Raw genomic sequence first — 27,379 nt, forward strand, 5'->3', positions numbered from 1 at the left:
GGTTTTCTTTTAGAAAAGTTGCCTTCTGGTGTATGTGTGGGGGTGGTGGTGACATAAGTAACCTTTAACTAAAGGGAGAAAGGTACACTCTATGTTATGGGATAAGTTGTGGTTCTCCAAAATTTTTATGTTGAATCCCTAACCCTCACTACCTCAAAATGTGAACACATTTAGAGATGAAATCTTTAAAGAGGTAATTAAAGCTAACTAAGGTCATAAGAGTGGGGCCCTAATTCAATACAATCAGTGTTCTCCTAAGAAGAGGAAGAAATACCAGGGAGGCACATGTATACAGAGTGGAGACCATGTGAGGGCACAGTGAGAAAGCAGCAACTGCAAGCCAAAAAGAGAGGCCTCAGAAGAAACAGTATCTGCTGACACCCTGATCTTGGACTTTCAGCCTCTAGAACTGTGAGAAAGTGAATTCATGTTGTTTAAGCCACCCGGTCTTCGTATTTTGTCATGGCGGCCCTAGCAAACTAATTCTGCAAGAATGTTAAAATGCATAATTATATGAACAAAACTAAGCAATCAATGAAAGTGTAAACAGCCTTCCATCTTCCTGCTATAAATCACTTTGGAGGATAAAAGGGAAACTTTTAATTTGGGTGGAATGGCCTTGGTGTCCTTGATGAGTTTTAAGATAAAGAAGAAGGCTATTATAGTAGTCCGTTCTCACATTGCTATAAAGAACTACCTGAGACAAGGTAATTTATAAAGAAAAGAAGTTTAATTGGCTCATGGTACCACAGGCTGCACAGGAAGCACGGCTGGGGAGACCTCAGGAAACTTACAATCATGGAAGAAGGTGTAAGGGAAGCCAGAACATCCTACATGACTGGAGCAGGATGAAGAGAGGGAAGGGGGAGGTGCTACAAACTTTTAAACAACCAGATCTCAGGACAACTCACCCATTATAATGAGAACAGCATGGGAGAAATCCACCCCCTTGATCTAGTCACCTCCCACCACGTCCGTTCTCCAACACAGGGGATTACAATTCGACATGAGGTTTTTGTGGGGACACAGACTCAAACCATATTAGTTATGCAAGCCCTTTTGCACTAAGACTTTTAATCAAGATTCTGAGCATTGTTTAAGATTTTTTTAAAAAATCTTTTAAGTTCATGGGTGTAAGTGCAGGTTTGCTACACAGGTAAACTTGTGTCATGGGGGTTTGTCGTACAGATTATTTCATCACCCAGGTATTAAGCCTAGTACCCATTAGTTATTTTTCCTGATCCTCTCCTTCCTCCCACCCTTCCACCCTCCAAAAGGCCCCAGTGTTGTTGTTCCCCTCTATGTGTCCATGTGTTCTCATCATTTAGCTCCCACTTGTGAGTGAGAACATGTGGTATTTGGTTTTCTATTCCTGTGTTAGTTTCCCAAGGATAATGTCCTCCCGCTCCATCCATGTCCCTGCAGAGGACATGATCTCATTCATTGTTATGGCTGCATAGTATTCCATGATGTGTACCACATTTTCTTTATCCAGTCTGTTACTCATGAGCATTTAGGTTGATTCCATGTCTTTGCTATCGTGAGAGGTACTGCAATGAACATACGTGTGTGTGTTTTTATAATAGAATGATCTACATTCCTTTGGGTATATACCCAGTAATAGGATTGCTGGGTTGAGTGATATTTCTGTTTTTAGGTCTTTGAGGAATCACCACACTGTCTTCCACAATGGCTGAATTTACCAACAGTGTATAAGTGTTCTTTTCTCTCCACAACCTCACCAGCATCTGTTATTTTTTGACTTTTTAATAATCGCCATTCTGACTGGTGTTAGATGACATCTCATTGTGGTTTTGATTTGCATTTCTCTAATGATCAGTGATGTAGAGGCTTTTTTCATGATTGTTGGCTGAATGTATGTCTTCAGAATGTTTTAAACATTTTTTATTTTTGATAATTTCAAATTTATGGAAAAGTCATAAGAATACTACAAAAAACTCCTATTCACTCTCCCCACAAAACATTATATACATTTGTTTGATCATTCTTTCTTTCTCACTCTGCCTGCCTATCTATCTATCTATCTATCTATCTATCTATCTATCTATCTATCTATCATCTATCTATCTATCTATCTATCTATCATCTATCTATCTATCTATCTATCTATCTATCTATCTATCTATCTATCTAGGATTTTGGGGGAACCATTTGAAAGTAAGTTGCCCCATTATCCTAAACATTTCACTGTGTAATTCCTAAACACCAAGGACACACTCCTATATAATCACAGTGCTGTCATCACTACCAGGAAATTAACATGAATTTATACAATACTGCCATTTAATCTACACACCCCCAGTGACAGTTTGTCAACTGTTCCAACAGTAGTCCCAATAATTGTCCCAATAATCCCTCAAATTGGGATTAAACATGCAAGAATTTTCTCAGGAGAAACACCTGTGAGAGGAAAGGAGCAAGAGCCAGGAAATGCTGGGGGAACTGTCAGATCACATTATAAGTCTGACCCTGAGTGAAGGACAGAGGAAGGAAGGTCGGGTAGAAGCTTCCTAGACCAAAGTGCTTTATCAAAAAGGTTTGGCAAGGCCATCAGGGAGTCCCCAAGTCAAAGTTGGCCATCAGAGGAGTCCCACGTCTCCCAGAATGGGCCTGTCTTAGTGTCTGTGCTGTGCTTGGTCACTGGCTGGAGCAGCCTGTGGGAAGTACGGCCTTGGCACAAAAGCAGGATGGGTTTCAAAGAGCAGCAGCTGGGGTTCTTGGCTGTGTAAGCTCTCCATAATGGGAGGTCTGTCAGGTGCATGCTCACACCACTGCAGTTCACTTCTTATTTATTTACTTATTTATTTATTTGAGACAAAGTCTCACTCTGTCACCCAGGCTGGAATGTAGTGGCACTATCTTGGCTCACTGCAACCTCCACCTCAAGCGATTCTCCTGTCTCAGCCTCCCAAGTAACTGGGATTACTGGGATTACATGCCATCATGCCCGGCTAGTTTTTGTATTTTTAGTAGACACGGGGTTTTGTCGTGTTGTCCTGACTGGTCTCGAACTCCTGGGCTCAGGTGATCCACCCACCTCGGCCTCCCAAAGTGCTGGGATTACAGGTGTGAGCCACTGTGCCTGGCCCACTGCCGTCCACTTCTGTGTGTACTGACCAATTCCTCTATGCAGCCTCTGCATGGCCCCTGTAGGCCATTCCTCCCAAGGGGAAATCAGAAGTGAGAGGTTAGTGGGATGAACTGCAGGCCCTGTCACTGCAATGGATCTCAGGGCTGCAACTGGTTCTCATCCTTCCACTCCTCCACTATCCATTCTAAACACCTCTCACCCTCAGCTCTCACCTCTGCAGGTCTTGGTGGCTTGTTTACCCAGGGGTATGGCCAGAAACCTCATTCCTAAGTGGTTTGAACCTTTGGCAATCATACCTTTATCGGTTTGGGGTTACTGCATGTATCTGTTCACCCTTACAGTAGGGCATCAGAGTATCAGAAGGCAATCAAGTAGATCATTTGGGATTCACACATATTCCTTCCTGCCCCCATTGTGTGAAAACGGCCTTGCCCTCTTCTGCTGAGCAAGATCCATGATCCCTGCCAGTCTGGTAACTTGTTACACATGAGGAGATCAAAGTGCCCCTTCAGCAGCTAGAACTTATAGCTCCCTTGGACGCTCGCTGTGTCCCCTGGCAAGTGTGCATCCCTTTTGGGGTTCAGGACCTACATGGACAAGAAGCACAAAATACCCCAGTGGGTCCCTGGAAGTGATGGTAAGTGGGGCCACTCCTGTTTCTTCCCTTTGGCTCCTGGACCTTGTATTCTTCCTCGTGGGGATATGGCACCATCGAGGAGTCTATGATTTAATAAATATACTGTCTCCCAAAGGATGGCACCCCATCTTTTTAGAGTGTGTTCTTTGAGCTGCCATTCAATTGTACTCTTAGAAGGTGGTTCCAAGATTCTATGAGGCTGTCTGCCTTGGGTGGTGTGGTATGTGACACAGACAGTGATCTCATGATCACAGGCCCACCTCCTTTGCTGTGAAGACAGTCTTCTGGTTAGATGCTGTGATATGTGGGATTCCATGCCTGTGGATTAGATATTCCACAAACTCCCAGAGACTGGTGCCAGCTGAGGCTCTGTGGGAGGGAAAGGCAAGTCCATTTCTGGAATAGGTATCTGTCCCTGTGAGTTCAGACTGCTGGCCCTTCCGGTGTGGAAGGGGGCTGATGCAGTTAACTTGCCACCATGTGGCTGGTTGGTCTCTTTGAAGACTAGTGCCACTTTGGGAGTTCAGTGTTGGTCTCTGTTCCTGACAAGTTGGACATTCAGAGGCAGCAGTGGCTACACTGGCTTTGGTAAGTAGGAGTCCATTCTATAGGGCCCATATGTAGCCACTTCTGCCACCATGGCCACTCTGTTCATGTGCCTATTGTGCCAGTTCTGGAGTGACTGATGACAAAGGCTGGCTGATGTTAATTGGCTGAATCATTTTGTCTACTTGGCTGCTCAGTGCCTCTTGCATGGTAGATGCTCTCTGTTGAGTATTAACATGTGATACAAAATGTTCATATATTATAACCATTCCCAAAAGTCCATCTATATGCTTCTAGAGTCTACCCAGACCTCCTTGGCTCTGATTTTCCAGTTGTTTTCTTTAAAGGCTCTGACCAGGCAGCCAGAGCATTGGCCACTTCCCAAAAGTATGTACTTCTTTTTTTTCTATTTGTGACTCTTAGGGATGTAGTGTTTTATTATTATTATTATTATACTTTAAGTTCTGGGGTACATGTGCAGAACATGCAGTTTTGCTACATAGGTATGCATATGCCATGATGGTTTGCTGCACCCATCAACCTGTCATCTACATTAAGTATTTCTCCTAATGCTATCCCTCCCCTAGCCCCCTACTCCCTGACAGGCCCCAGTGTGTGATGCTCCCCTCCCTGTGTCCACGTGTTCTCATTCTTCAACTCCCACTTATGAGCGAGAACATGTGGTGTTTGGTTTTCTGTCCTTGTGATAGTTTACTGAGAATGATGGTTTCCAGCTTCATCTATGTCCCTGCAAAGGACATGAAATCATCCTTTTTTATGGCTGCATAGTAATCCATGGCATATATATGACACATTTTCTTAATCCAGTCTATCATTGATAGACATTTGGGTTGGTTCCAAGTCTTTACTATTGTGAATTGTACTGCAATAAATATACATGTGCATGTGTCTTTATGGTAGAATGATTTATAATCCTTTGGGTATATACTCAGTAATGGGATCACTGGGTCAAATAGTATTTATTTATAGTTCTAGATCCTTGAGGAATCACCACACTGTCTTCCATAATGGTTGAACTAATTTACATTCCCATCAACAGTGTAAAAGTGTTACTATTTCTCCACATCCTCTCCAGCATCTGTTGTTTCCTGACTTTTTAATGATCGCCATTCTAACTGGCGTGAGATGGTATCTCATTGTGGTTTTGATTTTGTATTTCTCTAATGACCAGTGATGACGAGCATTTTTTCATATGTTCGTTGGCTGCATAAATGTCTTCTTTTGAGAAATGTCTGTTCATATCCTTTGCCCACTTTTGATGGGGTTGTTTGTTTTTTTCTTGTAAATTTGTTTAAGTTCTTTGTAGATTCTGGTTATTAGCCTTTTGTCAGATGGATAGATTGCAATAATTTCTCCCATTCCGTAGGTTGCCTGTTCCCTCTGATGACAGTTTCTTTTGTGTGACTCAAGGATATATATTTCTTCTCTTTCTCCTTCTTATTCTTATTCTTTTTAAGAAAGAGACTGTGTCTTGCTGTGTTACCTAGGGTGGAGTACAGCAGTGCCATCATAGTTTACTGTAGCTTCAAACTCCCAGGCTCAGGTGATCCTCCTGCCTCAGTCTCCCAAGAAGCTGAGACTACAGGTGCACACCCCTACACTCAGCTTATTTATTCTTACTTCAGGCCACTTCTCCTTCCACACAAAGTGAATAATCAGGTGCATGATTCAGAGCTTTGCTTACCGGGAAAATCTTCCCTCTTCACTGTCTTTCAGGACTACTGCCTACAGCATGTGGCTATAACACAGTCACAGTTCATTTCTGGTCTGCACGCACATACTAAGCTAACTCATCTATAAGCCATGCTTGAGGTTTTTTTTCTCTTTCACTCAGTTGTATGGGCACCTCTCCAGCTCCTGTAGAGAAATAGGTGCAAACTAGTGCAAGTGTGGTGGGTAACATAGGGGAGTATAGGAGAATGTGGACTACCTGCTCATTGCAGCTTACATGTGTCCTTTGCTCCTGCTCAAGCTCCATCCTGGATTTCCACATTAGCATGTTCTGCTGCTGGGCTCATCCAGCTTGGGGACTTGTTAGGTCCAACAGAATCCAGCTTATTATGAACAGTTTCAGATGCATGTTTAGCTGGGGACCCGAGAATAAGTGTTCAGTCTCTATCAGGGTCCACTAACACGCAAGTGCTATTTCTCAAATGACATATAATTCTCTACTGCAGGTGTCATGGTCTTGTTCCAGAATCCCAGGTGCCTGCCTTGGGATTCTCCCAATGGAGCTTGCCATGATCCCTATACTGCATTGCCCGACTATTGCCAGATAGAATGACATAGGCTGTTAGATTGTAGGGCCCAAGTTGCAACAGGATTGCACCACGTATTGCAGTACTGCTGCAGTACTTCCTGCTCTAGGCCCCTTGAAGCTTGCAGCTCTCCATGTCACCTGATTTATGGTCCAGTGTAGGATTTTTGGTATGGAATATGTTGCCTGTAGAAGTTAAATAGGCCTGCCAGATGCTATGATTCCTTCTTTGTGGTAGGGGATGCAAGACACAGCAATTTGTCCTTCACTATAGAGGGGACACCTAGCACAGCTCTTACCACTGAATCCCTTAAAACTTCACTGGAGTGGCTGGTTCCTGAAATCTTAGCATGGTTTATTTCCAGTTCTCTGGAATGCGTATGTCTTACCATGGCCCCCAGAGCCATGGTAACTTGTTCATCTGTTCAGAAGCATGATGTCAACATAATGGGTCCATGTGGTGTTCTCTGGGCTGTCCAGATGGTGCAGATTTCTTTGTACTGTATTATGATTGAGAGCATGAGTTAAAATAACCCTGGAGCAAAATGTAGCTGAATATTTTGGTCTGTTCCACATTAATGTAAACTGTTTCTGATTTTCTTTCTAACTGAAATAGAAGAGAATGCATTTGCCAAATCAGTGCTCACACACTTTTCACCTGAAGGCTTACTAACATTGATCTAGATGATACCAAATAGCAGCCGGAATAAGGGCTACTCCTTGGTTAAGTCTGTGGTAGTCTACAGTCATTCTTCAGGATCTTGCCATTTTCTTCAGGGGCTAGGCTAACAAATTAAATGAAAATATAATGGAAACTACCTTCCCTGCATCCTTTAGTTCTTTAATGGTGGCATGAATCTCTTATAATATGAAACCGATTTTGATTTATCATCTTGGCTGAGTTGGGGGCAGCTTCAGAGGTTTCCTTTTGAGCGACCCCACTATAATAGTTGTACTTTACATACCAGGGCCTAATGTTGGGAGTATTCCAACTGTGCACTTGGCTGCTTGGGAAATCATCCACAGACCAAATGAACCACTGTGAGTCAGATTTCAGACAGGACACCATTTATTACCTGGTCCCATTGCAACAGGGACTGTGATGATATTTCAGGTTTCTGGGTATCAGTGTTAACTCAGTTCCCATGTTCAACAGCCCTTGAAATGTCTGGTTATCTCCTTTCCCCAGCATATGGTCACATGAATAAATGCCCATAGGTACCTTTGGGGAAGAGCTGGAGGAATTGTCATGGTGTATACTTGACATGGCATTGTAAGATTCTTCCTCCTGGGAATCCACCACTTCAGTCAGTGGGTTTCAGATCTGCAAATTGACTTGGGTTTGAGAACTAAACAAGAAGTTGTGGCTTTTCATTGGGGGCAATCACCCACAGCTTCCTGCTCCTTTATTCTTGCTCTTTGTGGGTTATGGATGTTAAGTAACATTTTTATTGGCTGCCTGTCTATTTTGCCTCTAAGGACTTCATTCTCCATTAACCATCTCCACAACTCCCTGTGACTCTAGTCCCGGTGGCTGTCTGACTAACCATGCCAGTCACTGTGGTAATTGTGACCTCCTGGCTTCTATTATTTGAGGGCCCCCATCATGCATTCCCATGGGTGTTAATGGGCCCAGCTTTGAGACTGCCTCACCCACCATCCTCTTTGGCATGCAGTGGACAGCCATCACTGGACTTCTTTGATGCAGGTGCCCCTCTCACCAGTGCTTTCTGGTGGTCTTGGTGAGTGGTGTGTAATCTGGGACATGTCATAGAACAAAATCCTCTAGCAGGATTACTTCTGGTCTTACCTAATATAGCCATTCCTTCATGCTCATTTCCCTCAAACTCTTTATTTCTTCCTCTACCATATGTCAGGGGAATTTGGGCATTTCCATCTTGCTGAGAGTTGGGAGTCAACGAAAGATGAGAGAGCTGTCAGACCATGATGCAAGTCTGATCCTGTGTGGAGGAGAGGGGGAAAATGATTGGGTGGAAGTATGCCAGATATTCACTCAAAGTCAAGCAAAAGTTGGCCATTATAGGCATCCTTTGTCTCCCAGGAGAAGGCCTGCCCTCCTGTCCTTGCTATACTCAGTCATCAGCTGGCAGCAGCCCATGGAAGCATGGCCTTCACACAAACGTGCAATGGAAGAGTGAGGCAGCTGGGGTCCTTTGTGAATTAAGCTCCAAGTTGAGGTCTTTGAAGTGCATTCTCACAATTGCCAGAGTGTCCTTTATAGCAAAAAGAATTTTTTTTTTAGTCCAAGCTCCCGCCTAGGATTACATGGTGACTTTGTCTTGTCTTTTTAGTGTTCTTCAATCTAGAACAGTCTTTCAGTTTGGGTTTGGGTTTGTTTAATGTTTTCTTTTCTTTTTCCTTTGGGGCAGGGTTTTGCTATATTGCCCAGGCTGGTCTTGAACTCCTGGCCTCAAGCAATCCTCCTGCCTCAAACTCCCCTGTAGCTGGGACTACAGGTGGGCACCATTGAACCCTCTAATGTTTCCTTATAGTTACATTCTCATTGCGCTGTTTTGTTTTGTTTTATTGGGTCAGGAATACATAAGAAATAAAAATTGTTCTTTTTAGTGGCAGGCAATTTAATTTTTCCTGTTACTAATGATGTTAACCTTGATAACTTGGTTAAGGTGATATAGTCCAGGATTCTCTGGAAAACTAGTGTTTTTTCCTTTGTAATAAATAAAGCATCTTGTGAGGATATGCTTTGAGACTCTGTAATTACTCTCAGTGTGCTAAAGATCTGAGGGGATATAGAGAGAAAATTCTGAGTCACACTTTCATTTCCTGTAGCTGAAAAAGCAAATTAAACATTGGACTTGACTGAAATTAAGCTTGGACTTAACTGAGCTCCTTCAGGAAAAGCTTAGTTACTTACTGAGACAGGAAAATCATCCAGACACTCTTGGATCTCATTGTGGGTACTGGGAGTGCCAGAGAACCAAGATTCTCCCTCCCACTCTCTCTGATGCGTGTGATTCATATAAACATTGATAAAGGATGTCTCATCCCTCCTTCAAGTAAACTTGTTCTGACAAAATTTCACCACACTTTGTCAAATGGCAAACATTGTTCCTAAGAAACATCACACACGTGTTTATGCAAATTTTATTCTTTAAACTTTTTATCAAGAAAAGAAAAAAAGTGGAAAATATGTTTTTGCCTGAAAAGTGAATATTATGAACAAGTTGCTTGGGTTTGAAAGACAGTCTGTGGAAACACAGATAAGGCTCTATGCTAAGATGGCTTGCTGCTATAATCCTCAGTCCCCTAGTAAAAGTTTCTGCAAAAAAACTTGGCCAGCCACAATGCCATTGAGCATTGACCCCATAATCAATCTCGCTGTGACTCTCATGGAGAATGTTGAAGCAAGTTTTCTGTAGTGAGGAATCTGTAGACCATGGCATGCAACCTCCAGTCTACACACAGCTGATGTAGGCAGTGATTCTCCCTACACTAATACAGTGATTCTTTCTGTGAGAGACTGACTGCCCTTAATAAGATAGCATGCCCCTTTAACCTACCACCTCTCTTCTCCTATTTAGTTTGTTGAAGCAAAAACAGTGTAAATATTGCATTAAGCAAGTGTGTGTGTGTGTGTGTGTGTGTGTGTGTGTGAGACAGAGAGAGACAGAGAGAGAGAGAGAGAGAAGAGAGAGAGAGAATAAGCAGTTATAGCTCTTGGCATTTGTTACTGGACAAGGCAAACCTAAAGATTTTGCTTTTAAACTTGAATTAATACTCGGAATAAGTCACATCTGCCCTCACTTCCCTCCCACTCCACACAAACAAACATGCAAACCACTGGAAAGGCGACATTTTATCAAAGGCATTTGGCATCTTTCCTCTCTCATGACCCTCTAGAAGCTTGAGAATGTGGGAGAGGAGGGCTGGAACCAGAAATGGAAAAGTAGTGCTGGAACAATTATGACCTGAAAGCCAGTGGAACTGAGGTCTTCTGCAGGAACTTTTGGGGAGGCCTGGATACTTTGGAGACCAATGGGTATGGATGGAAAGAAGAGCAGAAATGATTCAGCTCATACAGCCATGAAAAGCAATGATCTAAATACACGAACAAATCTTTAAAGCAAAATGTTAAAGTGTGGGAGTAAGTTCTACAGAACACATACAATATGATACTTTTTTTTTTTTTAAGAGACAGAGTCTCACTCTATTGCCTGTGCAGTGGCACAATCAGAGCTCACAGCATCCTTCAGCTCCTGGGCTCAAGCCATCTTCCCGCTTCAGCCTCCTGAGTAGCTGGGACTTCATAGGCAGGCGCCACCACACCCAGCTAATTTAAAACAATTTTTTTGGCTGGGGGCAGTGGCTCACACCTGTAATCCCAGCACTTTGGGAAGCTGAGGCAGGCAGATCATGAGGTCAAGAGTTTGTAGGCCAACATGGCCAATATGGTGAAATCGCGTCTCTAACTAAAAATACAAAAATTAGCTGGGCATGGTGGCGCACACCTGTAGTCCCAGCTACTTGGGAGGCTGAGGCAGGAGAATCACTTGAACCCTGGAGGCCAACGTTGCAGCAAACCGAGACGGCACCACTGCATTCCAGCCTGAGTGACAGAGCGAGACTCTGTCTCAAACAAACAAACAATTTTTTTTTGTAGAGATAGAGTCTTGCTATGTTGCCCAGGCTGGTCTCAAACTCTGGGCCTCAAGCCGTCTTCCCTCTCTGCCTCCCAAAGTGCTGGAATTACAGTCATAAGTAACTGCATCTGGCCAACATGATGCCATTTACATGCAGTTTAAACGCATATAAATGTGTTGAAACAGTGTCATGTGTTGATGAGGGACATATACGCATGTACTGAAAGTATAAACAGTTGCATGGGAATTAGTAACTTCACACTCATAAAATTGTACTGGTTATCAGGTGAGCAGGGGACAAGTGGAAAGAGGGAATGAGACCAGCTGGGTACACAAATATTGCTGATGTTATTGCTTAAGCTGTGTGGTGAATACACGGGTGTTCAATTTGCTATTATTTTGTACTTTCCGTGTACTTTAGCTATTTGACAATACATTTAAAAATCGAAAAGTTATCCCATAATTCCAGGCTCCAGAGGTGACCGTAGGTGGTGTTTTCCAGACTGTTCCGTCTGCCTTGATTTTCTGCTAACTGGCCACCATCCTTGTCTCCTGGCGCTGCCGGTGGCTGCAGAACCCCTGCTCTGAGGGACTGCCAATTCCCAGGAAGGTGCAAGATAACTGGAGCCTCTTCTTCTCTGGGCAGGGATTTAAATGTTCTTGGGTAGCCTCGCCAGAGACCTGTGTGGCCCTGCAGTGACTTTCTTTACAGCCACTTTCCCATGAGCTCAAAGCTTTGGATTCTGTCACTTGCAAAGGGTCAGGCCTGATCTCTTGCTGGTCGGTTCTTGAGAAGTGGGTAAAACTTCCAGCGCCCCGGACCAGACTGTGACGACCCAGTCTGCGCCTGGCTCAGGCTCCACAGGCGGCCTTTCCTCAGCTCGGTCTACTGAGACCTCGAGCTCTTGAGCAGAAGATGGGAGAGAGAGGGGCTTGCTGGGCGGGCTCCAGGAGTCCTCCTGGCTCTGAGCGCTGGAGTTGGAAGAGAAGGGATAGAGAAACATCTACTCACCAGAATTGTAAAACGGAAAAAGGGTAAAGGGTAGGTACCTAGAGAGGGCAGTTGGAATTAGGATTGGGCTGAATAGGAGTCCCCAAGTGCTACTTATATCCGCCGGGAGCACGGGTTCAAATCTGCCCCCAGGCAGCCAGCTCCTGGTTCCCTCGTACCCCCGTGCTGCGGCGGGGCCCACTTTGGCCCTCAGGTTCCCAGCACAGGCCACACAGGGCAGCAGCGCACGCCGCAAGCACGGACAGTTCGGGAGGGCTGCGCGGGGCGGACCCAGGCCCTTCGCCAGCGCCCAGTACAAATTTGGTACTACAATTAAGAGAAACACACTGAAATCTGACAGCCCCGTCTAAGACTCGGGCGTGATGAAGTCTGCGGTAGGTGATGAATACAAGGAACAGTTTCTCTTTCCTGTCAACAAAACGCTCTTTCCAGAGCCTGCCAGGTTTCGCCCCCGTGGCCACACCTACGCCTGGCAGGTGCTGGTCGGAGCCCTTGGCGCCAGCAAAAGTAAGGAGGAGGAAGCAACATTCTGGAATTAGTGGGGGAAGGAGGGAGGCGAAAACAGAGGCTTAATTTTCTGCTTTCCCTTCCTCCCAGTGCCCCATCTACCAACGAGTCTCGCCATACCCCTTGCCCTCCTTCCAGCACAGAGCTGGAGCAGCTGACTGTGTAATTCGAGTAGAAATCAAAAGATCTGGAGGCGCTGGCGGAGGAACCTGCGGAGCGCTCTCCCAGCTTGTGGCGTCCCAGGAAGACTCCGAGGGGGGCCGGGGAGGTTCTGAAGGAGGTGGGGGTAGATACCCAGGTCTCCTTCTCTGGGTGAAATAAGAACTGAAAATCTAAAAATAAAATAAAATAAAATAAAATAGAAAACACAGAGAAGCAACAAAGCGCTTCCCCTCCTTTACCAAGGCTGTTGTCTTTTCAGGAGTGGGCTTCCCGCTCCACGTAATGATGCGATTGGGCTGTCCCTCTGTCTGTCTCCTGCACGATGCCCCGCCCTGGGAGGTGTCACGTAGCTCAGCTGATAAAAGCCCGGGACCCCGCGGGATCAACTTCTCTGCTCTGGACTTGGGAGGCTCTGTTTCCTGCTCCTGGAGGGAGACGCGCTGCAGAGGAGAACCCCGGCGGGTAATGAATCCCCCGCGCTTCTTTGCCCAGGCCTTCCCCAAACCTCCTCCAGCCTGCGCGGGTTCTCCTATGGGGCTGTGGTGAAGGCAAGGTGCGGCGACTGCAGCTCCCCAGGTCTGGGCGCTGCCGGGAGAGCGTCTTTCCCGCTGGGGAGATTTAGTTTGTTGACTCAGGAGCACCTCCAACGACAGCTAGCGGCGGAGGACTTGGGAGCTGGGGAGGCTCGGAACGCGGGGCGAGCTGGGGAGGAGGGAGAGGCGCCGACCCAGCACAGCCTAAATCTTGCCAAACCAAGCCTGGCAACATTTCCCCACGGTTCAGGAGCACGAAGGAGGTCCTCCCGAGGATGAAGATAAATGGGTTGTGGCCTGGGGACAAATAGGGCCAATGTCCAGTCTATTACAAGAGGCTTTGTTCCAGAGGCTTGCCTATAAGCTCCTGGCTTGGAACGTCAGTCTTGAAACTGTAACAACAGGGGCAGGCTACTAGGGCAGCCCACGAAGCCCTGTATCCCCCATACAGTGACTAACTAGAGCCCCAGTGGGTTCTGTCCGCAGTGGCTGAGACTAAGGTGTGATTCCGTTTCCCTCTTGCATGTGTCCCGGGAGCCAGAGTTGTAGAAGCCCAAATTCAGGCTCAGGCTCAGGACCAGATGTGCTGTTGATGCCAAACACTGACACACAGGTGCTTGGAGACAGAGGAAGATTTATTCCATTTGGCCAAAGCGAGAAGGCAAGAGGGCAAGATCTCTCAAATCCACCCTAACAAAAATAAGTAGCGGGGAGTTTTATGCAACTAGGAAGGAAGGGAGGGGGACTTTCAGGAAACCTAGGGGGAAAGTCTATTTCTTAGTCTCAGATTACACCTTGAACCACCGGACTTCCGGGCGTCAGCAGCTAGTCGCAATGCCCTTAAAGGCATTCATTCCTTCTGCTAAATTTTTTATGACTCTGAAGCAATATTCCCCTGCTTGACAAAGAAATGGTGCATCGGCAGTTTATAATTATATTGCTAGAAAAGGAATATTGGGCAAAAGCGGGTAGCTAACATGTGCAAACAAGCAAGGGCCTCATCAGAATTTTCATGGTTTCGTCACTAAAAATGTTGGGGTGCTGAAATCTCGAGGGTCTCGGTTGTACCAGAAGGGGATCCTTTGGCACTAATGCAGGCAGGAGGGGATGCTTGAGGGAGGATGGGGGGAACTTTTCAATAGTTTCTCCCCTTCCCCTACCAATAGCAGATGGGAGGGCGGTGGTTTAGAGCCAAGCCTCTAGGAGGTGAGAGCAGTGGCTTGAGTTTGGTCTTGCCCTGTGAGAAGGGGGCGGAGTCTGTGCCTGCCTTTGTAGGGGAAAAAGAAACCGATTCCTAATCTGTCTGTATGATGGGAGGTGAGAGTTCCTGTGGCAGGATAACAGACAAGCAATTCAGTGTGATAACATCCTGTGTCAGAAACTTTCATTTAAATGTCACAAGAGGTGGGGCACAGTGGCTTATGCCTGTAATCCCAGCACTTTGGGAGGCCAAGGTGGGCGTATCACGTGAGGTGGGCAGTTCACTTGAGGTCAGGAGTTCGAGACCAGCCTGGCCAACAGGGTGAAACCCCATCTCTACAAAAAATAACAAAATTAACTGGGTGTGATGGCACATGCCTGTAATTCCAGCTACTCGGAGCCAGAAGCAGGAGAATTGCTTGAACCCCCCCCCCACCATAAAAATGTCACAAGACTTAAACTCTTTTGTTTAAGAAAATAAGCAGTTTTATTATTTCCATGTAAAAGGAAGGAGAGGAAAATGCTGCGATTGACTCCTGGCCTGATTGTAAAAATTCACAGGTGTTTACAGCAGTCCCACTTTAACTATGGGATATGTCCCAAGACCCTACGTTGAGGCCTGAAACCATGGGTAGCACCAAACCATGTATCTACTATGTTTTTTTCCTATACTTTCACTGTTTCGCTTAAAGAAAGCACTTAAAGAAAGGCTTTTCTTTGGCATGTCTGAATTCCCAGCATCACTACTCTGGAGATTTGAGGCCATTAAATAAAATAAGGGTTATTTGAATACAAGCAGTATTAGAGTCGATCTGATAAGTAAGAAGGCTACCAAGTGACTAAGGGCTAGTAGCATATACAGGGTGAGTACACCAGACAAAGGAATGATTCACGTCCCAGGGTGAGAGGGAGTGGATGGCCTGAGATTTCATTAGGCTACTCAGAATGAAACTTGAAACTTATGAATCATTTATTTCTGGAATTTTAATTTAATATTTTGGACCAGAGCTTATTGTGGTAACTAAAGCATGGAAAGCCAAACCAAAGATAAGGGAGGACTACTCCAAATTGAATCATATGATATACACTCTTTTATGTCTGGCTTCTGTCACTCAGCATCATTGTTTTCAGATCCATCTATGTCGTTGTGGGTACCAATAGTTCTTTCCTTTTTATTATGGTTGAGTGGTCTTCAATTATATGGATAATCATTATTGGCTTCTTCATTCATCTGCTGATGGGCATTCGGATTGTTTCCAGTTTATAGCTTTCACAAATAAAAATGTTATGAACATTCATGTACAAGTCTTTGTATGGACATATGCCTATTTTTTTTCCTCTTGGGTAAACACTTTGGTGTGGAATGGCTGGGTCATATGGTAAGTGTATGCAGAACTTCTTAAGAAACTACCAAATTATTTTCCAAAATGGTCATACCCCTTTATATCCCTACCAGGAGTTTATGAGGATGCCCATTCCTTTACATCTTCACCAACAACTAGTATGATTAGTCATTTTAGCCATTCTAATAGATGAATAGATGTGTAAAACTGAAGTTTTAATAGGCATTTCCCTAATGACTAATGATGTTGAGCGTAATTCAATGTGCTTATTTGTATCCATATATCTTCTTTGGTAAATTGTCTATTCAAGTCTTTTATTCATTTTTAAATTCGGATTTTTTTATCATTACTTTTTGAGTGTTCTATATGTAATCTGCGTACAAGTTCTTTATCAGTTATGTAATTTGCAAATATCTTCTTCCAGTCAGGGGCTTATATTTTCTTAAACTTTTATTTTAAGTTCAGGGGTACTTGTGCCGGACATGCAGGTTTGTTACATAGGTAAATGTGTTGCCATGGTGATTTGCTGCACAGAGCATCCCATCATCTAGATATTAAGCCCAGCATCCATTAGCACCATCCTGATGCTCTCGCTCCTCCTATTGTCCCCTCCTCTGACGGACTGGGGCTTATATTTTCATTCTCTTAATAGTGTCTTTCAGAAAGAGAAGTTCTTAAAGTCCAATATATCATTTAGAAAAAATTTATTGTGCATCTAGGGCGGGTGCAGTGGCTCATGCCTATGAACCCAGCACTGGGAGGCTGAGGCGGGGAGATCACTTGAGGTCAGGAGTTTGAGACCAGCCCAGTCAACATGGTGAAATGCCATCTCTACTAAAATTACAAAATTTACCCAGGCGTGGTGGCGGGTACCTATAATCCCAGCTACTCGAGAGGCTGAGGCAGGAGAATCGCTTGAACCCAAGAGGCGGAGGTTCCAGTGACCGAAATAGCGCCACTGCACTCCAGCCTGGGCAGCAGAGGGAGACTCCATCTCAAAAAAAAAAAAGAAAAAAGAAAAAAAAATTCTTTTGTTCATCTAATGTCATCTCTAAGAATTGTTTGCCTAACCCAAGGCAAACATATTTTCTCTTATATTTTTCTCTAGAAATTTTATAGTTGAGAGGCTAAATATACATATAAACTCTGGCCAGGACATATACAAAAATAGAACTCTGACCCACAACTGCTGCAGTAACCAGCCTGGGAAGCCAAACCACAGCTTCTGCAGCAGTTGACTGGTAGTGGTCAGGACCTGGTCAATAACTGACAGCTTCCTTAATTTTTACTCCAGATTCCAACTTAGGACCAGTCAGAGAAAGCCAAATATGTTCCCCAAACTAATCATACAGGATGTTCATTTCTGGTTAGCCTGCTTCCAGCTTCCCTATGACAACACCCTTGAATCATACCATACCTGAGCATTCCCTTTTTGTCACTATCAGTCTTTCTGTCTCCTGCCTGTCTTTGAGGCTCTGACGAATGTGAGTGATGCTGGCGACTGACTCCCTCATTATAGTGAGCTCTGAATAAACAGCCTCTGCTTGTTCTCATCCAGGCAGACTTCATTAATGTCTTTAGTTTCTTTGGAGGTTCCACCAAGATACCATCTGCACTGCCCACTGTGTGGACTCCCATTTTCAAACAGGATGGCTGCTACAGAGGCATCTTGCACCTTGCAGCGAGTGGCTTGTTGAGTTTGCACTGATGTGATAAGTCAGCACTGGCTCTGAATGTCTCTTTGGGTTGAGTTCCTCAGCTACTTATTCTCATTTGATACCTGGGTTTTGTTATTGGTTCCCATTTATTTGGCACCCTAGGTGGAATCAGGCCATTCTCTTTCACCTTTTTTGGCTCTCTTTTGTGTGTGTTTGTGTTGTGCTGTTTAAAAGTGGTTTGTCTGAAGAAGGAAAATGACACGGTCGGACACAGGCATAGGTCCTATAAGCCTGTTCAAGCTCACTTCACAGTCCAGTGAGTTTGTGGTTCTCCCTGAACCCATGTCCATGTGAACAAATTTTATTATGGAGTCACCAATAAAACCAGCTCAGGTTCTCCTTCCATCTTGCGTTTTTGTCCTGAGAGCTTCACTTTGGTCCACAGGGAGTGCTCTCTCTGGTTTTCTGCCTACTCGGGGGCAAAGATTGTTTGGTCTGTGTTAGGAGGTGGCCAACTGTAAGGTTGGGGACCTGAGACGCAAAATGCACAAGAATTATACTCCTACTGATGGCCAACAGCTCTCATGGGATCTTCTAAGTCTGCATACCCTCCTCATCTAGGAGAAACCGCTTCTTCTTTGTACAATACTAACTCATGCACCTACTTTCCTACCTTCCTAATGGCATGACTCCAAGGATGATTTGGGCCTTTACTGGCTACTTTGGGGAACATTTGATTTGAACAAAATTGTTCATTTGACATGCACCTTAGAAAAGTAGGAGTAAGATTTCTCAGGATCAATGGGGCTGCAGTTTTTTGTTGGTAGGCAGAGGCCTCCAAATGAAATTCTGATAAAAAATTTCTTCATTGAAAGATTCTTTGCCCAAAGCCAATGGGAAATTTGACAAACTTAAGCAACAAAGAGCTAGACTAATTTCCCTAGTAAATGCTTCTTTTTCTTGTCTTCCAGGTGCCTCCCTGTATCCAGCTCTCTCTCTTCCCCCTTATCCTTCTATTAGGTTGGTGCAAGAGTAATTGCGATTTTTGCCATTACTTTCAATAATCTCTCTCCTGTACTTCAGTCAACTGCTCACTTCTCTTCCCCTTTTTCAGACCCCCTCCCTTTGCCCAATAACTCTCATAAAACTCCAAAATTCCAGTTGCCTCTGAATATCCATCCCTCTCTTTAAGCCAGGTATGCGGGCATCTGTAGAATTTAAACCTTGGATCCAAGCTGAATTAAAAGTCATACTTAAAGGTTTCCCTAAACCCAGACAAGACCAGCAAAAATTCATAAAAGAATTTACAATTCTTCTAGGTACATATGACGTAGGGTTACCTAACCTCTATCAACGTGTACACATGTTGGTCAGAAGCTAAGGTGCTAAATCCTGGAGGGCAAAAGCTAATTGGACAGACTCAGAAAGGGACCCACAGTATCCCTCTTTCCACAGTAAATCTGAGGGTTTAAGGAAAAGGATCCAAAAAGTAAGGCAAAGTCTCCTAAAAGCCATACCCAAAACATTTCTAATAAAAATCCACTGGACCATGCAAACAAAAAAATAAAACCATTGGACCTTTTCAGGATAGACTACGAAATACCTTCCAACACATCAGTTAAAGAAGGTGGTAAAAAGCAGCCCTTTCATCTCATTTTGTCAGTGGAGTTAATCATGAAATTGGAGACTTAATTCTAAAACAGAAATTAGAATGGAAAACAACCCCTTTTTCTGAATTGTAACACCTGGCAGAGCATTTTGAAAGAGCTTTAGAACTAAAATGAGACAGGACTCGAAATAAACTTGTGGCTCACTTCCCAATCAACCACCTATTGACAAGGACACTTATAGATATTGTAAACAGAATCAAGACAAATAAAAATCCATCAGTTCAGATCAACGAGGGTGCTCAGAAGAAGGAGAAACTACCCAATAGTCTGCCTTTCCCTAAACACTCAAGATGATTTAACTATAAATACAGGTGGTCAAACTCATCAATTTCTGGATTTCTGGTAAACATGGTGCTACTCTTTCTACATTAAACCCCGTCCCTTTTGCTCAATCTCTTCCTCTGAGTAAACATACCACACAGGTGGTAGGTATTTCAAATAACCTACATATAAGCCACATATTTATTCCATCTCCCAGCCCTCAACTGTAGCCCTTAGTCCTTGACTGAAAAACATTCCTTCCTGCTCTTTGATACCATGCCAAATTTAATAGAGACTTAATTTGCAAATGGAACTGTAATATGTGCTGATGTTTCAGAGACTTCTCTATTCATAATCAAGTTGCACCTGCTCTGAATACACCTTTGCTTTCTCTATTATATTTGATGCCTGCTCCAAATAAATATCTTGACACCAAACCTGACAGTGTAAGGGGCTAAAAATTCCACTCACATAGGACAAATAATTGGAGCAGCAAAATAATAAGCAGAACTTACTAAATTCAGACAGATCCTGTCAAAATGATTACTCAAACTTCCCCAATATCCATTGAAGTGAGAAGCAAAGGAAGGACTCGAACCTACAGTTGAAGGCCTTATATGCAAAGGTCCTCTTATATCCCCTAGTAACACTCCTGTCCTGCCAGCAAAGAAACCAAGTAGATGGAGATACTGATTTAAGACTTCAGAACCGTCAACAAAATTGTCATTTCTTTTTTCCTAGTAGTGCCTAACTCACACACCATCTGTCATCAATTCTACCTAGAAGTCACTTGCTTTACTGTAGTAGAAGTTTTCTCTGCCTTTTTCAGTGCACCTTTAGACAAAGACAGTCAATACTTTCCTGCCTTTGCCTTGGGAAGGACAATGATATAACTGGACAGTCATGCTCCAGAGATTCACTGAAGCCCCTGTTTTTGTCCAAATGCTCAATCAAGAGTTAAAAGATACAAGTTTTCCCTTGTGATTCAGTTCTGATACAATATAAAAATGATCTCCTACTTTGTTCAGAGAACAAGGAAGCCTGTTAAAAGGATTCCATTTACTTGCTCTCAGCTTTAGTAGAAAAGGGACATAAAATTTTTAAGGCTAAGTTACAATTTTACCAAAACACAATTCATTATTTGAGGTAAACTTGTCTAAGGAGGGATAAATATTCTCTCCTGATAGACTAAAGATTATCCAAAGTTATTGTAAATCTCTCACAAAATGACAGATGAGAGGATTTCTAGGTTTAACTGGATATTGAAGACAATAGGTGCCAAAGTTTTCTGAAATTGGAGCACCTCTTTACGGATTGACTGTCTTCAGTGAGGGATTTTCTCCTTTGAAAGTCCAAACATAAAGACCTCCAGGAACCTGATATCAGTTCTTCAACAGCCTCCTTCCCAAAGCACCCCAACTGTAGACAGCCATTTTTTTCTATTTGTGCAAGAGCGATCTAGACAAGCCCTTGGGCCTTTAACTTCATGGAAACCATTAAAACCCCATTATTTACTGTAGCCTCACTCTTGACCGGTTTAAAAGGCTTATTTCTCTTGTTTTAGGTCATTAGCTGTCACTGGAAAACTTGATGATGCTTCTGCCAAACTAGCTCTAGGCTCGCTCCTCGCCTGACCTCATGGTTTCTCATGCAGCACAGACATTCCTTTTTTTTTTTCTTTTTCTTTTTTGAGACAGAGTCTCACTCTGTCACCCACACTGGAGTGCAGTTGGGCATGATCTCGGCTCACTGCAACCTCCACCTCCCAGGTTCAAGTGATTCTCCTGCCTCAGCCTCCCGAGTAGCTGGGATTACAGGCACACACCACCACACCCTGCTAATTTTGTAGTGTATTTTTAGTAGAAACAGGGTTTCACCATGTTGGCCAGGCTGGTCTCAAACTCCTGCCCTCAGGTGATCCGCCCATGAAAAAATCTGGTTGAATCTTTACTCTGATAATCTTTGGTGCTCTCAAAATGGCCACTTGCTGGCACCAAATTATTTAAAATGGATATTAGCTAAATTTCTACATGAAATTACTCATTATGATATAGACAAATTGGTCACTGTCTTAAATCAACATCCGTGGGAAAATTAAAAAGACAGCTGGGCAGTGGGGCATGGTGGCTTATAACTGTAATCCCAGCACTTTAAGAGGCTGAGACAGGAGATTCGCTTGAGGTCATGAGTTTGAGACCAGCCTAGGCAACATTGTAAGACCCTATCTGTACAAAAAATTTAAAAAATTAGCTGTGAATTGTGGCACATTCCTGTAGTCCTAGCTACTTGGGAGGCTAAGGCAGGAGGATAGCTTGAGCCTAGGAGTTCAAGGCTGCATTGAGCCATGACTGCACTCTAGCCGGGGTGACAGAGTGAAACCCTGTCTCTAAAAAAACAAAAACCAAAAGGAAAGCTGAGGCTATTTTCAGGTTATGTGTCACCTGTCAACAACACAATACTGGAAAAATTCTAATGTCACCTTTTGTTTCCCTTTATATAGTGTGCCTTTTTCCTCTGGATGCTTTGAAGATTTTTTTCTGTATCACTGGTTTTGAACAACTTAATTATGATGTTCCTCCGTATTTTTTTTTTTTTTTTCACATTTCTTGCACTTAAGGTTTGTGGAACATCTTAGATCTTGATTTTTTTTCTAGTGTTCATCAAATTTGCTTCAAAACTATTTTAGTTGTTTCAGACAGGAGAGGAGCCTAGTCCCTAGTACTCTATTCTGACTGGAAGTGGGAGTCTCATGAATGGAGTTTGGAAAATCACAGTTCCTCAGACACAGTAAGGAACGGCCTCGCCCTCTCCCACTTCTCCTGCTTGCCAGGAACCTCTTGTGTCTCTGGCTTTTTCTTCTGGCATTTGTTTCTGTATTTCTAAACAGCATGCTTATTTTCTCCGTTCTCCCTCCTACCCCCTCTTATTTTAGATATTGTCTTAGTCCATTTGGGCTGCTGTAACAAAATACCATGGACTGGGTGGCTTATAAACTACAAAAATTTACTGCTCACAGTTCTGGCGGCTGGGAAGTCCAAGGTGCTGAGAGATTCAGTATCTGGAGAGGGCCCTCGGAGATGGTGCCTTCTCACTGGGTCCTTGAATGGTAGAGGGGCCATATATGCTCCCTTGGACCTCTTTCATAAGGCACTAATCTCACTTATGAGGGTACATCCTCGTGACCTAATCAGCTTCCAATGGCCCCACCTCCTAATACCATCACCTTTGGGGTTAGGATTTGAACAATGAACTTTAGGGAGTTACAAACATTCAGACCACAGAAGATATTGTTTGTTTCTGGAAGATGACTGTATATTTCTCTCTCTCTCTCTCTCTCTTTCTCTCTCTCTCTAATCTTTGGAGACAGGGTCTCACTCTATCACCCAGGCTGGTGTGCAGTGGTATGATCTTCGCTCACTGCAGCCTCAATCCACTGGGCTCAGGAGATCCTCCCACCTCAGCTTCCCAAGTAGGTAGGACTACAGGTGCATACCACCATGCTTGGTGTTTTGGTTTTTGAAGAGATGGGGACCCATTATCTCATTATGTTGCCCAGGCTCCTGGCCTCAAGCAATCCTCCCACCTTGGCCTCCCAAAATGGGGGAATTACAGGTGTGAGCCACTGTGCCTGGCCTGAGTATAGTTAACACTTTTTTTTTTTTTTTTTTGAGATGGAGTCTCACTCTGTCACCCAGGCTGGAGTGCAGTGGCATGATCTCAGCTCACTGCAGTCTCCAGCTCCTGGGCTCAAGTGATTCTCATGCCTCAGCCTTCTGAGTAGCTGGTACTACAGCCGCATGCCACCATACCTGGCTAATTTTTGTGTTTTTAATAGAGATGGGATGTCACCATGTTGGCCATACTGGTCTCGAACTCCTAACCTCAGGTGATCCACCCATTTTGTCTTCCCAAAGTACTGGGATTACAAGCATGAGCCACTGCACCTGGCCAACACTTCTTATCCTATGCCTTCCTTCTCCACATCCTGCCAATACAACTATATCTTATATCATCATTTTTTATCAGAACAATATTCAGAGCTTATATTATCATGACTAGGACTTTATTTACAACGGTGCCAAATAATGCTTTATGGTTATCTTTTATTTACTATACTACTTTTGTATTTGCCTATCTTCCTAAGTGCCTATGACCAATTCATCCCCTACTCTCCACCCTTTCAGTTTACTGACTGATTAAGTGATCTATCAATTGCATGGTCTTAGGCGCTGTCCACCGAAGCCTGCTGCTGCTCTATTGTGCAGTTTTGCCTGGTGATCTGTAGGCCTGCTGTACAGCTGTCATTCCCGGACCTCCCTTCACAAACAGCCAGGGAATTTTTTTTTTTTTTTTTTTTTTTTTTTTTTTTTTTTGAGTCGGAGTCTCACTCTGTCACCTGGGCTGGAGTGCAATGGCCGGATCTCAGCTCATTGCAAACTCCGCCTCCTGGGTTTACGCCATTCTCCTGCCTCAGCCTCCCGAGTAACTGGGATTACAGGCGCCCACCACCTCGCCCGGCTAGTTTTTTGTATTTTTTGGTAGAGATGGGGTTTCACAGCCAGGGAATTTTTAAACTTCCTTTCCTTGTTGAATCTCTTGTTTCCTGCATCCAGTTTTTTGTGGGAAGAAATGCAGGGGGCAGGGCAAGGACACTGTCCAGATAGTGTGAAATCTGAAATCTCAGTTCACGGTGCCAACTCTTATGACAGAGGGTTCTGTAATCATGCATGAGTCACTGGTTTTCTTCCTACTTCAGAGAACTTCAAATTTTGCCAGCAATGCCTAGCATCCGTCACTGCAGGCATTCTATTTTGGTGTCATCAACTTTCCTGCTCCAGTTTTCACTGCACTTGGCATTCCTTCTGCATATATATCGAGGTTTAAAGTTCTGGATTTCGGCCGGGCGTGGTGGCTCATGCCTGTAATCCCAGCTATTTGGGAAGCTGAAGCAGGTGGATCACCTGAAATCAGGAGTTCGAGACAGCCTGGCTAACATGGCAAAACCCTATCTCTACTAATAATACAAAAATTAGCTGGGCATGGTGGCTTGCGCCTGTAGTCCCAGCTACTCGGAAGGCTGAGGAAGGAGAATCACTTGAACCCAGGAGGCAGAGGCTGCAGTGAGCCGAAATCGCGCCACTGCACTCCAGCCTGGGCAATAGAGCAAGGCTCTGTCTCAAAAAAATAAAAATAGATAAATAAATTTCTGGATTTTAAAACACTCACTGTTGTTTTCAATAGTCTATGAGGGGTGAAGGAGGTACAGACATCTTTCTTGGGATTCTTATGTTGGAATCTCCTGTTATTCTTCTAATTAGAAAAAGGATTAATTATGTTAAAAAAAAGACAAATCTTATTTTTAATCGCTCTGCAAACCAACAACACAAAATATTTAGAGGCAAGTGCTGAAGGAAATGCATTAGAAATGCTAAATCTTTAAATGGTGAATTTGTAAGTGTTATTTTTCTTCAGTTCTGCCTTTGGGTTTTTTTTGTTGTTTTTTTTTGGACACATTGAGCACATATTACATTTACTGCTGGGAAATATGTCAGTTGGAATAAAAACAATGTAGAAAACACTGAATCTGCTTTTAGAAAACGACTTCTATGGGGTGTGTGTGTGTGTGTATGCCTGCGCACGTGTGCGTACGCGTGGGTGTTTTAGCAGAATCTGATCTAATCTGTGTGTCTCTCAGAGTTAGGAGGTAGAGCCCCAGGGCTTTAACTAGAGATGAAAAGGCATACATGGAACAATGGATGGAGTCCTGCAGGGGACCATTGTCTGCCTGAGCAGTAAGTTTGTACTTGTATAACAATGCCTGGGGAAAAAACGAAAACTCATTTCATTTTGGGATAATTTTATTGTAAAGTATACCACATGTACAACAGAGAATATAACTTTATTGCATAAAAATAATATTAAAATGAACACACATGTATTCACGCCAATTAAGAAATACATTTCTAGAAGCTAAGAAGCTTCCTGTATATTTCTCCCCTATTTCTGTCTCCCTAATTCCATCCTCTTCCTCCCCAACCAGAGGTAGCCACTATTTTGAATGTCATATCTATTATTTCCTTACTTTTCTTTATGATATTACTACCTATATATGTCTCCCTAAATAATATACTATTTAGTTTTACCTGTTTTTGAACTTCATATAAATGGAATCATAATAGATGTGTTCTGTGGTTTGTGTATTTTTTACGACACTGTATTCATAGAGTTCATTCAAAATAGTGCATATAGGCCAGGCGCAGTGGCTCACACCTGTAATCCCAGCACTTTGGGAGGCCAAGGCAGGCGGATCACTGGAGGTTAGGAGTTCAAGAGCAGCCTGGTAAACATGGTGAAACCCATCTCTGCTAAAAATACAAAAATTAGCCGAGCATGGTGGCAGGCACCTGTAGTCCCAGATCCTCGGGAGGCTGAGGCAGGAGAATCGCTTGAACCCAGGAAGCGGAGTTTGCAGTGAGCCAAGATCACGCCACTGCACTCCAGCCCAGACAACAAGAGCTAGACTCCGTCTCAAAAAAACAAAACAAAATAGGGCCTGTTATAGTGAAAGCGAATGTCATTTTCCATACTGAGAATGACTTTATCAACATTTATTTCCAATTTTTTGCTATTTTGAACAGCAATGCTTTGAAAATTCTTGTTCATCTCTCCAGGATATCTGCTTTTTTTTCTGTTTTAATCTCACAAAACACTACCATGTTGGTTCCTTTAAACCTGTTTCAGAGTATATGAAAATAGGTTAAAACAATTTTCCCAAAGACATAAAGCTGGCAAATACTGGGAGTTTGAACTCAGGTTTTCCTCATTCCACAGCCCAAGCGATTTACTGTTACAAGATGCCACCTTCCTTTTACTGATTGCCTTGTGGCACAGCTGCATGAAATTGTGGATACTGAGGTCAATCAGGTCATAAAAAGCCTCTTTTGATCTGATTTTATGCTTATCAAGCAACCTTCTGAAATCTGGCTTCACATACTTTACACCAGTGGTCCCCAACCCCCGGGCTGTGGGCCAGTACCTGTCTGTGTCCTGTTAGGAACCGGGCTGAACAGCAGGAGGTGAGTGTGAGTGAGCATTATCGCCTGAGCTTTGCCTCCTGTCATATCAGCGGTGGCATTAGGTTCTCATAGGAGTATGAACCCTATTGTGAACTGTGCATGTGAGGGGTCTAGGCTGCATGCTCCTTATGAGAATCTAATGCCTGATGATCTGAGGTAGAACAGTGCCATCCTGAAACCATCCCCTCACCAACCCCCAACCCCCGTCCATGAAAAAATTGTCTTCCATGAAACTGATCCTGGGGACCACTGCTCTGCATCTACAGGAAGGAATGAGACGCTTCGAAATAAACTCCTGAGCTCCCCGATACTTACATTTCCCACTGAACAGTAATCAAGTAATCACTGTGGCTCAGCTATTTCTATTTTGAGTTTGGGGTACGAAATCACCTTCCCTCAGAAGGGAACTTTGGGGTTCTAAAAAGATTAATTTTGTGGTCCTGAAATGTCTAAGACTAGGTCTTGGATACAGTGAATTTCACCAAGGACCTGCCATTCCAGTGGCAATTCTTGGCAGCTGGGGCAGGTGGCTTTTCCTGGTAACACCCCAACAAAAACTTGAGCTCTTTTGCCAATGTTTACATTGTGTACTCATGACTTATTATCTACTGGATCTCAGATCCTTTGTTCTCACTGGAGTAAACACTTTTTTTTTTGTTTTGGCAGCAGTGCTTGATGTCTTGTAGAGTTACTCTGGAGCAAGCTGAATAACTGCATCCTCCAGGTGCTGAGATGTTGGGCTCAGTCTTGCCTATGCCCCTT

General features: G+C 43.7%; 1 protein-coding gene across 2 annotated transcripts in view; it reads left to right on the top strand.

The window, feature by feature from the left end:
- SLFN5 (schlafen family member 5) overlaps positions 1–27,379 on the top strand; it is a 54,083-nt gene that overhangs the window by 14,349 nt on the left and 12,355 nt on the right. Inside the window, exon 3 of one of the 2 annotated variants that reach the window (XM_017863179.1) lies at positions 13,136–13,338. In XM_017863179.1, the coding sequence (XP_017718668.1) occupies positions 13,199–13,338 (140 nt within the window). In that variant the 5' untranslated portion in view covers positions 13,136–13,198. The other variant, XM_017863180.1, reaches the window with a different exon arrangement.

Source organism: Rhinopithecus bieti, unplaced genomic scaffold, assembly GCF_001698545.2.
Source record: "Rhinopithecus bieti isolate Rb0 unplaced genomic scaffold, ASM169854v2 scaffold_68516, whole genome shotgun sequence".
Classification (NCBI taxonomy): domain Eukaryota; kingdom Metazoa; phylum Chordata; class Mammalia; order Primates; family Cercopithecidae; genus Rhinopithecus; species Rhinopithecus bieti.